Below are 12,317 nucleotides of genomic sequence, written 5' to 3'. Positions count from 1 at the left end.
GGGCCGGGGTCAGCGGACACCCGGAGCAGGCCGGGAGAGCGCGGGGCACCCCGCACTTCCGCGCCGCTCCCCGCCGCACCGCCGCCTGCCGGCACGGAGGAGCCCGGTCCCCACGCAGTGGGGCTCTGGGTTTGGTTTTCGTCAAGTTTGTGGGGAGAGTCAGTCGTGAGAAGCATGAAGTGAACAGTACTGGGAGTGTAGTTGTGTGGTGTGCCCACACGTGGCCATGCCAGCCTAACATCCCTGTCAGGATGGGGGGACTCTCATTTCCATCTCCAGTTACCTATCTCCACAGCACTCAGTCAATAAAGAACATCCATCTTTGGCCCTCGTTTCTACTCAGCTTACACCAGTCACTTCGTACTTACAAATTTCCTAATAGGCAGGAAGGAAAACTGAACGTAAGCACGGGTACATACTGCTATGAAGAGGGGGGGAAAACACGCTGAAGAGAAAAACAACAGTAATGTTGCAAAGCAAACACTACAGAAGCCCAGTCAAAATCTGCCAAGGTGAATTTGTTGTTGCCTTGAGTGCTAATGACACTCGCACCTTGACATCCTAATCTCCTAACCGCTACAGATTTTGCTAGTGCAACTGCAGAGGGTGCAGCTTCTTTCATTTCCTGCTCTTTCCATCTCTTATGGAGCCCTGATAATTTGCCTAATTTAACCTGCTCTTCTGTCCCTTCATGAGCTTCGGCCCTGCTGGACTCTTGAGTCAATATGCATTGGTGCCTGGTAATAAACAGCTGGAGCCGTATCTCCTTTAATGTATGGATTATCACTCTATGAGTAAGCATATTTTGGCAAAACTGTGGGACTCTCCCACTTTTCCTTGTCACCTGTCTCAGTATGGCCAAAGTACTTCCCAGTTCATAAAATCCTTTCTAGAATTCCAGGATTCTAGGATTCATTAAGGTTGGAAAGGCCCTCCAAGATCATCTGGTCCAACCATCCCCCTTCCACCAATATCACCCACTAGACCATGTCCCTAAGCATCAGGTCCAACCTTTCCTTAAACATCCCCAGTGACGGTGACTAGACCACCTCCTTGGGCGACCTGTTCCAATGCCTGACTGTTCTTTCTGAGAAGAAATGTCTCCTTGTTTCCAACCTGAACCTCTCCTGGCACAACTTGAGGCCATTCCCTCCAGTCCTATCACTGGTTACCTGTGAGGAGAGGCCGACCCCCAGACCCCCACACCTTCCTTTCAGGTAGTTGCAGAGAGCAGTAAGGTCTCCCCTGAGCCTCCTCTTCTCCAAACTAAACACCCCCAGTTCCCTCAGCTGCTCCTCACAGGACTTGTGCTCCAGGCCCTTCACCAACTTCATAGCCCTTCTCTGGGCATGTTCCAGGGCCTCGATGTCCTTCTTATAGTGAGGGGCCCAAAACTGAACACAGTACTCAAGGTGCGGCCTCATCAGAACGGAATACAAAGGGATGATCACCTCCCTGGTCCTGCTGGCCACACTATTTCTGATACAAGTCAGAATGCTGTTGGCCTTCTTGGCTGCCTGGGCACACTGCTGGCTCCTGTTCAGAATGCCAGTTCACATGGCAGATGAGAAGAATCTTAAGCCGTGCAATACAAGTGACATATCTACAGGCCAATAGCTTCCTACTGGGATGGCCTAAATTCTACCCACGTGATACTTATGATGAAACATAGGCCTTCAGATATACCCTGTCTGTACAGATTACTAGTCTTAAAGCCTCCAGATAAATCTAGGCTCTCAGAATGTGGCCTGGAGTATTCCCCATCTGGAGAATCAGCCTACATATCCTTCACATCCACGCAGCCTTTTTATTGCTTCAGGTGTACTTTTACTGTGCTGTTTTGCAGGTATTCCTATCACTCCTGTCCATCTGTGTCTCAACCATAACAGGTAAACCTCCTGCTGCAGGTTTAGTTGAGTCTTCAAGCTCTGATGTGCAACTTCTGAGGACATGCTCTCTGTACACCCGTGTGCTCCATGCTCTCATGCTACTCACAGTCTCATCTGCCCCAAACACGGTAAAATTCACGTAGGTATACATCACCAATCAGTTCCATCACCTGTATCAGAACTAAGAGTCCTACATGAGAGTATAGAACTGCGAGAATTTAAGTCTCACACCTACACCCACATGAATAAAACTGAGGTTTTGTTACTTCTTCCATATATTGCTAATTGGATTAGGCACAAGGAACAAGTTTTAATTCTGGACTCCTGATTGTCCATATTGCTAAATTGCTAGCAAGTGTTTTGGCATACTTCTCGTCGATGCCAACTAGCATCTCCAAGACAAAGCCTAGCCATTAGGAGAAGACCTAGCCACCCAGCACACACCAAGGTCTGCTTCCAGTAGGAAGTTAGATTTGGGTCTTTTCCTCCTGTGCAGTCTTCCAGTGCTATCCCAACAGGCTCTATGCCCTCAAAGCACTCCTCCATGTTCTTCCTCCATGCCCCAAGGCATGTAACGTCTTCCAGTTTCATGCCATACAAACAACAGTTTTATGTGTCACAACAGAGTTCTCCTATTATATCAAGTGTTTTAATATAAAATTTTTTAAAAATGCCACAAAAATGCAACATGGTATTATAGCCAAAGTGAAGTACATACAACCTCAAGGAGACCTACAGCACAAACACTATATAGAAGGGATGTGGTCACTTAGTTTCAGGGCCAGAAAAGAGTCCGCAGCCCTGTTCTGTTTTACAGTTTAGACACAGCCGATACAGCCTATACCCAGGGCCTGCTTAGGAGGATCTGGATCAGACTCATTTCTGCTCTGTGTGCATTGAAGTGAAGCTGGGCCTACCATAACCCTGATACAGCAGATGAAATTGCTTTCATGAAAAGCAGATGATGCAAGTTCACGCATCATGCCATAACCCAAAAAAGAACAAGCAATTTTCTCAGGTGGGCCTTCTCCCTGGTGAGCACTTTTCCTGAATACAAGAAGGAAGAGTAGAGACAACAGAGATCAGGAGGGAGGGCAGCATGGAAAGAGAGTGTGATTTGTCCTGCCTCCCATAGTCAGTTAAGTCTCTGCAAGCAGATGTGCCAGTTTCTGACCACTGTCAATATGTCAATTTTGCTTCTCAAAATTACAAGCCTGCTTTGGGTTAGAGTACACACCTCGCAGGCACATTACCGTGGGCAATTCTCCATTGGTATTGACAGCTAGTGCACTCAACAGCAATGCATATGGAGTAGAGAACACATTTCCCTTCCCGTCGGCCCCCTGCGGCAGTGTCGTATTGGACATCTCTGTAATGGAAAGATTAAAAGTTGAAAATAGATGAGAAAGGATAGACTTGATGTTTAGACAGTGCCTAGGGCTGAAGTGGGATGGGCTTTGGGGGATGGAGTTCAGAAGAGTGGTTGAAACTGCACCTCCTCTTCCTCTTGTTGACAGAACAGTGTGAGGCTATTGGCATAGTGGTGGCATTTGAGATTGCTTTTACTTGTCTGGTTGAAAGACGGACGCAAATTTGGAGTGTCTGTACATGGAATATGAAGAGGATGATGATATTTCCTTTGCAAAATGGATGAGCAGTTTCTGGGGCCACAACTTGATTGATGAGAATGAGAAAGAGGGTAGAGGCCACAAGAAACGTCAAACACGACACTTTAGCGAACGGAGAGCCTCCCTTCCGGTAAGAACTGTGTGCAATATTCCCTCTGCATGTCTGTGTATGGTTTATCTATAAATCTTAAGTGCCATCATCCCAGGGGATGACCCTAAAAATCTGTGAGGATGAGAATGCCTCATTTAACTTGCCGGCTAAGTTCAGTTCCTACTGGTAGCGGTTACTTGCTTTTTGAACTTGTCTCCCCCATCAGAGGCCTCAGATGCCTTTGAAATACAAGAAAACTAGTGAACTCCAAGATAAGGAAAGATGGGACCAAAAATGGAAGGAAAAGGCTGCAAAAACTGCTAGAGTCTTAACTGTGTATTACGCTGTTCTGTCTGCTAAGCTTGACCTGACAGAAAGCTAAACATTTTGGAAATCTGACACATGCAAACATTGTCTTCAGTGAGTCTGTTTCCACATGTAAAACTATATAGCCCTTCTCCAGGAAGCTGTATGTTTAACTCCCTAGGATTTAGCTGCTTGCAGATGTAACTTCTGATTTAAGCTAGTTGATATAGTCCCTCCTTGTTTAAAATCTCTGTCCCTGGAAATGAAGAGGCAACGCATAACAAAGCTAATTGTATTATGAAGTAAAATTTTAAGGGAGAAGAAAGTTCTTTTTTCTCAAACCAACAGGACACTGGGGAAAGGGAGAGGATGCACATGCAGAGGCAGTTTTTTTAAGGCAGCTGACAACTGTCTAACTGATTGTCAAAATGAAGTTAAACTGAAAGCAGACTCTGAGCTAGATTTTTGCTAATGGATTCTATCAGAATGCCTGAAAACAGAACATTATTAATGTTTATTTATTTATTTATTTTACTATATTTCAATTTTATCTTGCAGAGAATTACACAGAGAACTATGCCTACATGATTTCTTTAAGCCTAATACAGACTGAAGTGTAAGAACGTACTTTATATCACTTCCCATTCAGCAAGTTGCTGAATACACAGATGTATATGTGTGTGTATTTGCGTGTGTACACATACATTTAGTTTGAAGCATGTTCTTACATTCAGTTTGTTCAAAAGCTATTTGAATACCTTGCTAACTACAGTTGCATCCCTGAATCAGCACCTAGAACTTGGATTAAGTTAGCTGAGACAAAGGAGACTGTGACTTTTGAACATTACTCTTCAATCAGTTAAAGTTACCCAGTACACTTAATTGTGTCTGGCCTTTTCATTAATGCTCCACACATTTTTTTCTTGGCTCAGTAGTGTTATACAAGAGATACAAATCTTAACTACTTTATTTCTCAGTGCCAGAAATTGAATGAAGGAAGGAAAAGGGAAGATCAGTTTGAAGATCCTACAATATGGAGACAAAGTTTGGCAATAAGCTTTAAAAATAGATATCTCTGACTAGTTGGTAGTGAAGACTACTAAAACATGTTGTTTTAAACCAATAAATTACTCAAATAGGGGCACTAATAAGTCCTTAGGAATACTTTCAGAAAAAGCAGCTCCTTGCTCAGAGCAGCAACTTGCTATTGCACCTGGATGTGTTTTTTAGACAATTATTACAAACGACTACTACTGTGACAATCAGAACACTTACCAGTGTTAGTTAAATAACATCTTCATTTCATCATAATAGTGCTATTAATCAGGGGAATAATAAGTGACATCAGACTGTGTCTCTTCTGTAAGTTTATATCTTCTCAAGGGATCGCAATGTACCCTTTCTTCTGTGTCAACATCATAAATGGAGGTAACCATTTACAATGTCTGTCCTGGTCAAAATCAAGTCAGCAGGTTCAGGCTGACACAGTCGTTCACAAAAGTTATTTTGTGCAGATACACCTGTGCTGCCAAAACAGCACTGCCAGCATACTTTGTCTGCCCACATGAACTGCATCTGCATCAGGAGCACTTTGGTATTGCATAGCAAAATGCTAGCAATATGACAGAAAGGGTGTTTTGGCATAACTCTGTAATTTCAGAGCACACACTTTCAACTCTATGTTGGTATGTTGGTCTTCTTTGTAATTATTTTTTTTTTCTGTGCTGTAGAAGCACGTTCAAGCCACTGCTCTCACCTCAAACGTGACAGTAAACTCCTGCAGCAACCTGTCATTGTGGAGCCTCTCGAAACACGGACAAAGCTTTGTAGAACTCCTTCTGTAATTTGCTTCACAAAAACTGACAATAATTTTCAAAATTTTCTTCCTAGTATCTTAGTATAGCTCACAAACATTACTAAGATGTGCTTCACAAAATGCTTTTGCTATGATCATTCCTATTTTACAGAGGGGAATGTAAAACCATATCCATCCTTCACTGGGGCTGACTAGCAGAGCACATAACTGGCCTCAGAAATCCTGGCTCCCAAGACAGGCTAAAATGATGAACCCAGACTTCTCAGTTAAAATGTGCACCTCCACTCCGCTCTCCTGAAAATCATCAGAGTTGTATATGCTGCTGTGGGCCCACAGTGAATGTGAAAACTGCCTGGGGAGAACCAAGTCCTCTGTTTCCAATCCCTTTGGTTTAGTTTCTGTTCGCTGCAGACTTTACATACAGTAACTGAGTCTCTTTTTCAAGCCTATGCACCTTCTAGTTGTCCTCCATCAGTTCAGCTCAGGCCAGTTCCTTACTTCCCAGACATTCTGTTGTGGGGAAGCAAAGGTAGCAGAGGAGCACCAGTAAAAGCTTTACAATTTTACATATGTGTTCTTTTTGAAGTAGACATTACTGCTTGTAGCAGAAAATCGGATAAGAAACAGCTAAAGGTGAGAGCAGAACATTTGACTACTGTTGAAGGTACTGACATTTAATCTAAACTAAAATCAGACCTATTATCTACCAAAAGATGGAAACAAGCTTCTTATTTCCAACAGAAACTGAAAAAGAGGATAGGCAAATGATATTGGCATCGATTTCTTGGGGTATTTTTGTTAGTTTGCTTCTGTGTATTTGTTTTTTATGGGTAATTAGCAAGCGATCTGCTGCCAATTGTGTAAATAGAGACACTAAGTATGACTGGTGTTACACAAAGGCACACACAGAAAAAGGGAGTACTAACAGGAGAAACAAACATTGAGAACATTCTTGATGCTCCTGGCTTCTTTGATATTAGCACAAATTCCCTATTTTGATATGGGGGAACATTTATCATTCTTCATTTATCATTCTTCCTTCCCATGCCTTTTTCCTTGTTTCACAACTACCTTCCCACTTCTCCTCCAGTTTAAGAACTACTCAAGGGCAGATCCTAGAAGCCAGAGAACAAGGGGAACTTGCTGAAGAGGCACCAGATGCAGGCACAAGGCAGCTGCTGGGGCAAGGGCAGGAGCAGACGCTGGAGCTGTGCTCAGAGGCCTTTGGCAAGGGAAGACAGCAGCAGTGGGTGGACTGATTTAGAGGGAATCTCTGCTGCCAGCAGCTGCTGAGACTGCAGGAGGGGGAGCATAAATTAACGCAGTCAGGCCTATTCTTATTTACAGTTGTACTAAGTAATCCATTTGGCATCAACTGTATATATTAAATGCAAGTATTAATTCTAAGAAACAGAAAGAAAGCCATATAGATACCTAAACTCATTGTCAGATCCTCTTCATTGCTGAGCTTCATTTTATCACTCCTTCAGTTCTTTACAGAGTTTATCTTAAATAAAAGAAGACCACTGTACTGTACTAATAATAAGCCATGAAATAGTCATGTTTGAGCAGTTGTGTTAAGGCTCCCGTCCTCTATAGGGTTGTCTTCATAAGACAGCAATGCGATAACTTGCATGTGCACTGTAAGAGGAGGCACAATCACTGTGATATGACTACACAAAATGTATGTGCAGCTTTACCCTAAGTTCAGTGAGACAGGCACACATTTCAGAGGAAGGCCTGTCCCTTTTCTGGACCATTGTGCCTGTGTCAGTATGTGAACTACAGTCTTTTTGTTAAGGTCTAAGTTACTATAACTCTGTCTGTGAAAGAAAATTAAAAAGCAACATCTTAGTAATATAAAACATTTACAGATATTGCAAAACAGGATTGGTAGAATACCATCCTCTGTTTTAGTTGTCCTCATGTTTGTTTGTTTTCATGTGTGGGTGTTTGTCTGTTTTTCCTAAACCCTCTAAGAACAAATACCAGTGATTCCTAGTGTGAAACAACATATATTTCCAGGAAACAATGTATGTTGATACCATTAAAATGACACAGAAGACATTTAGCTTGCTCAGCCTGACATGGCATGTGCACTCCTGTCCCTCGAGCACAATGAGATTGCTTTGGTGCTTTTTCAAATAACAATACAATATGACCTTACAGAAAATACAACCATATTGATTAGTTTGAAACAGTATGCCTCCAAGTAAAAATAGTATAGCAGAAATCGTTACCATTACTCTCAGAGGCAGTCCAGAATACTAGTTAGTAAAGGAAGCTTATATCAGTATATGAAGTTGAACTAGTACCATATGATCTGAAAACCCTTTGGTGTTAGGTGCTTCTGACAGGTATAAGATGTGTAAAAAAGTATAGTTTCAGACATCTATGAAAACAGGAAGTATAAATTAGTAAATAGCAGGATATACAGTCCCCTCAAAATATATTCTCAGTTACTGCCAACAGCCGCATGTGGGAACTTGTAATGAGGGAGGCAAACCTACCTATATGAAACTGTAGTATTTTGCTGGAAGATGCATAACACTATCAGGTGTAGATTTACTAGTGATTTAGCACCTCTCCTCAAACCTATCTAATGTCACAACCATATGGGTTCACAGCCTCACTGTTCAGAGAAAGGCTACACAGGTCCCCACTGTGCTGATACGTTTATAGTATCACCTGGGCTAGAGTAAATGCAAATGTTTACAGGAGAGGTTTCAGGTCCCTTGAAATCCAAGGGTGGTAGATTGATGTGGCCACTATACCAGGTTAGTTTAGCTTTCCACTGGAGGGTAGAGAGAGGGAGAGAGAGAGGGAAAGAAGGAACGAAAAGGGAGAAAACAAAGAAATGGCAGATTTGCAGTAACAATATCCTTAATGCTAACTGTATTAGTACATTTCAAAAGCCCTGTTATGGTGAAGAGATTCATACATGCAGGACACAGAACCTACTCAGTCTCCACTAGCAAAAGCCATTTAAGTTTTTGGATTTTGAGTTGCCTGGATGGTGTTAGCATGAGGCAGTATCATATGTAGGGCCTGGACATGTAGCTTCAGCCATTCTGCATTATTTTAATCTCCTTTACACACATTCACTTATACACAGTCATACAGATCATTCTTTTTTGTCTACCAGCCAGACCTGGGAAAATTAAACCACACAGAAACTAAACAACTCTCCACTCCCTCCCCACTTTAGCCCCACAAATGTCATTGGGGAATCCTGTTTCCTACTATTTTGCTAGCAGGAATGTGTCCCTTGGTGCCCTAAAATTCTCCCATATCAGGTCAGGATGAATGTGCTCAAGAAGCCAGCAGAAAATTCAGAGCTGAACACTAGAGCATCTTGTCTGCATGTAGGCCATGCTGCAAATATGACAAGGTTGTGCTAGGAATGGTCTTTTTCACACTCAAATGACCTCAAGCACCTGATAAGTCCCGGTGCGCCTGTGGGTTAAACCCAACGTCTGTCTCATCCGGCCACAAAAGGCTGGGTCTTTGCTGTTTGACAGCCCTGCCTAGAACCCATCCTCAAAGGGGAGGCATGGGTTTTTGAGGTTCTGAAGTGTCTCAGTTCCTTGTGGTGTCAGTGGGCACCAAGAGGACCCAGCACACTTTGCATTTGAAATGCTTATTTGGATACTAAAGCTTAGATACTCAAAAATAGTAATAATAATAAAAAAATCTGCTGATGCCTCTGTGAAGCTACTTTGCGGTGTGAATCTCGTGCATGTAAAAGGAAAGACAGAAGAGTCTGGGAAAGGTCCTTCATTTGGCACCATTGTTTGGAGACCACTCTGTAGCAGAGAGAATCTGTCCTGTGTGCTTTGCTTTAACATTCGATACTCACCAAGACCTCTTGTTTTGCAGGCCAGGCTTTCCTCCCTCCATACAACACGACTTCATGCCTCTACCAAAGGCTCATCTTCAGGCCATCTCAAGGGCTCCAGAGAATTCGAAGAAGACCAGGATTGCAAATGCCACTGCCACAAGAAGGCAAGCAGGACACCTTCAGCTGACAGTTCATGCACAGAGAAAAGATCAAACTCCATCCAGGAATTTGCGGAGTCCTTTGAGAAGCAATTGCATTTCAAAAGCAAACGTTCAGTTTCTTTGGTAGGTAAAGACAAATAGCTTTGAGATGACTTCAGAAAACAAAAATAAAAACAAAAAGCAAGCCAGCTATATCCTCAATATAATTCTTGTGGCTTTTCTGGGGGAGAAGCAGAAATAAACTTGAATTAGAATACCTTAAATGATGTGGTCCTTACTGCAGTTGAAGCAAGGTTAAAGTGGTAATGTCATTAGTATAAGCACTTTGGACGTAGTGTTGTCATCTATACTTCTTTCAAAGTGTGTATCTCCAAAATGAGACCCAGTGCTCTCTGTGGCAATGTTTTCAGACATTTCTACAGCAGCGCCAACAAAATGTGACAATGTAAAAATATGTTTGCTTCAATTTTTCCATGATTGCCAGATCTCTTTCTCACTGCTGTTGACCTGGCTTAACCATATGCAGCATTATCTGTAAGACTGCCAAACATGATACTGTTTGAGGGGTTTCTCTTTCCTCCCTGGGACTCCATCCATCTGCTTTCTTCAGTGTCACTGCACATCTGCAGCAGCAGAATTGCTGTATTTCCACTGCAAGGGCATGCAACCAGCATGGATTCTCTTCCTATTTCACCCTTCTCTTCTCCCTGTCATTCTGCCCTGAGGCATGAGCATTTTCTATGTGGTTTGTGTTGAAGAAGTAACCAATAATGAACTTCCATCTATGACAATTTAACACATTTATAATTATGATACATACTGTCTGGTGTATCATACAATGGAAGGAAGGGTATTGAGCACTAACTCCCTTTTAAGTACCAGAAGAACTCTGTCAAATTCAGTCACCCTGTTGAAAAGCTGTGCTTGAATAACACTTGACTTTATCACCAAACAGCATCATAGAGAAGTATCCTTTTTTCAGTTTGTTTTCCACTGACAGTTTCATATGGAGAAGTAATTTGCAGCTCTTTTTGCAGGCCTTCCATGCAGCAGCAACGAGAGAGAAAAAAAAAATCTCTTTTCAATAAATAGCATCATTACATGATCAGTCCCACAATTACAGTCCTTGCATACCCAGTTCTCTAAGAATATGAAGAATCATGCTGATTACAACTCTGTTATGCAATTTTTAAGATTTTAAGTGCATTCTGTAATCTTGTTTTTCCCTTTTAGGAACCACTCAGAATTTATTTCATTTGGAATTTCACATTGCCTCATTTGCCAACCCTCACCAGTGGTTGATGGTTTATTCATCATTTCTCAAAAGTGCCTACCACTAGAAAGCTTGTGAGTGGTAATAATTGTGCAATAGGTCTTGTGAATATAATGCACTAAATACGATTTTGGTTCCATTTAAAAATGTGGATTCTGGTACCCTTCTCAAATCCACTGTGAGGTGTACTGGGCTATATTTTGCTCTACCTTTCAATTAGACCGAATTTTAGTTATTCCTTCAGTTACTACTGAAGCCTGTGGGATGTAAAGGACTTCAGAAACTTGAAGAACTGACTGATAAGTGTTAGAAATCTTAAAGGGAATTTGGGAGTGGACTTAAACATGAAGCTCCAAATGCAGTGTTGAAAATTCCCCTTTTTTTTCGCATTTGGAGCCTTGTGGTTGTAATTCAAACCATCCTTTACATGACTATACAGGCTAAAAGAAAAGAAAAGTGAGGAAAATGTAATTCCACTTCATCTCCTTCCTTGTCTATTGGTTTTCTCTAAATAAATAAACAAATGTGGCTTTGAAGACACTTCAACACTTTTCAGTGAGGTCTTTGCAGCCAGCCCTGGACAACCTTCAGACACATAAAGACGGAGTATATGAAAGAATAGAAACATGGAGTTTGGGCTGGAATCTCAGAGCCCTTCCCTTTTTCCTTCTTGTCTCCTCTCCCCTGCAAGCCCACCAGGCAAGCAATCCTTCTACCACTCACAGTATCATCAAAAGCATGTTGCCCCTTGCTGACATTAGGGTATTCACTTGAAATTGAGCCCATCATGTTAAAGCTGATCTTACTGAGACAGGTGAATGGAATGTTTTGTTATACATTACTATTGAAATATAATGACTACAATATTTTGTTGATCATGTAGGAGTCACTTTTAATTCCCTGCCATTTTTCTCTTGCCTTTTAGCAACCTGAAGGCATGAAGGAGAGAAGAGAAAGAGAGAGATTGCATTTGAGAAAGAGCAAATCTCACAAGAGAATGGGAGAGAAATCAGAGCCAGGGAGAGAACAGAAAGAAGATGAATGTTCAGAAGATGTACCTACAATGTACAACGAACAGTTTCCATCACAAGCAAACATTGAGAAATGATATTTATGCACAGGCAGCTAGAATGTCTTAGGCTAATGAATTTTAACACAATCCCTGATGAGCAGAGGGAGTATTCTTTTTGTTGTTGTTGTTGTTGTTATTGTGTTTTGTGTGTGTGTGTGTGTCTAGGAGATGCCTCTTAGCTAGAGTAAACCCTGACCTGTAAAATAGAACTGAAATTCAACTGCATCACTACCATTACCA

General features: G+C 42.0%; 1 protein-coding gene across 1 annotated transcript; it reads left to right on the top strand.

The window, feature by feature from the left end:
• Positions 1 to 3,497: 3,497 nt before the first annotated feature.
• On the top strand, positions 3,498 to 12,113 carry LNP1 (leukemia NUP98 fusion partner 1; the record flags this gene model as incomplete). Its single annotated transcript, XM_084520264.1, has 3 exons — positions 3,498 to 3,647; positions 9,610 to 9,855; positions 11,931 to 12,113. 3 exons carry the CDS (start codon positions 3,498 to 3,500, stop codon positions 12,111 to 12,113), a joined length of 579 nt encoding a protein of 192 aa, XP_084376390.1.
• Positions 12,114 to 12,317: the final 204 nt, after the last annotated feature.

This window comes from Aythya ferina, assembly GCF_964211825.1.
Source record: "Aythya ferina genome assembly, chromosome: 1".
Lineage (NCBI taxonomy): Eukaryota > Metazoa > Chordata > Aves > Anseriformes > Anatidae > Aythya > Aythya ferina.
The sequence above is the reverse complement of the archived record's forward strand: the minus strand, read 5'-3'. Positions and strand labels throughout refer to the sequence as shown.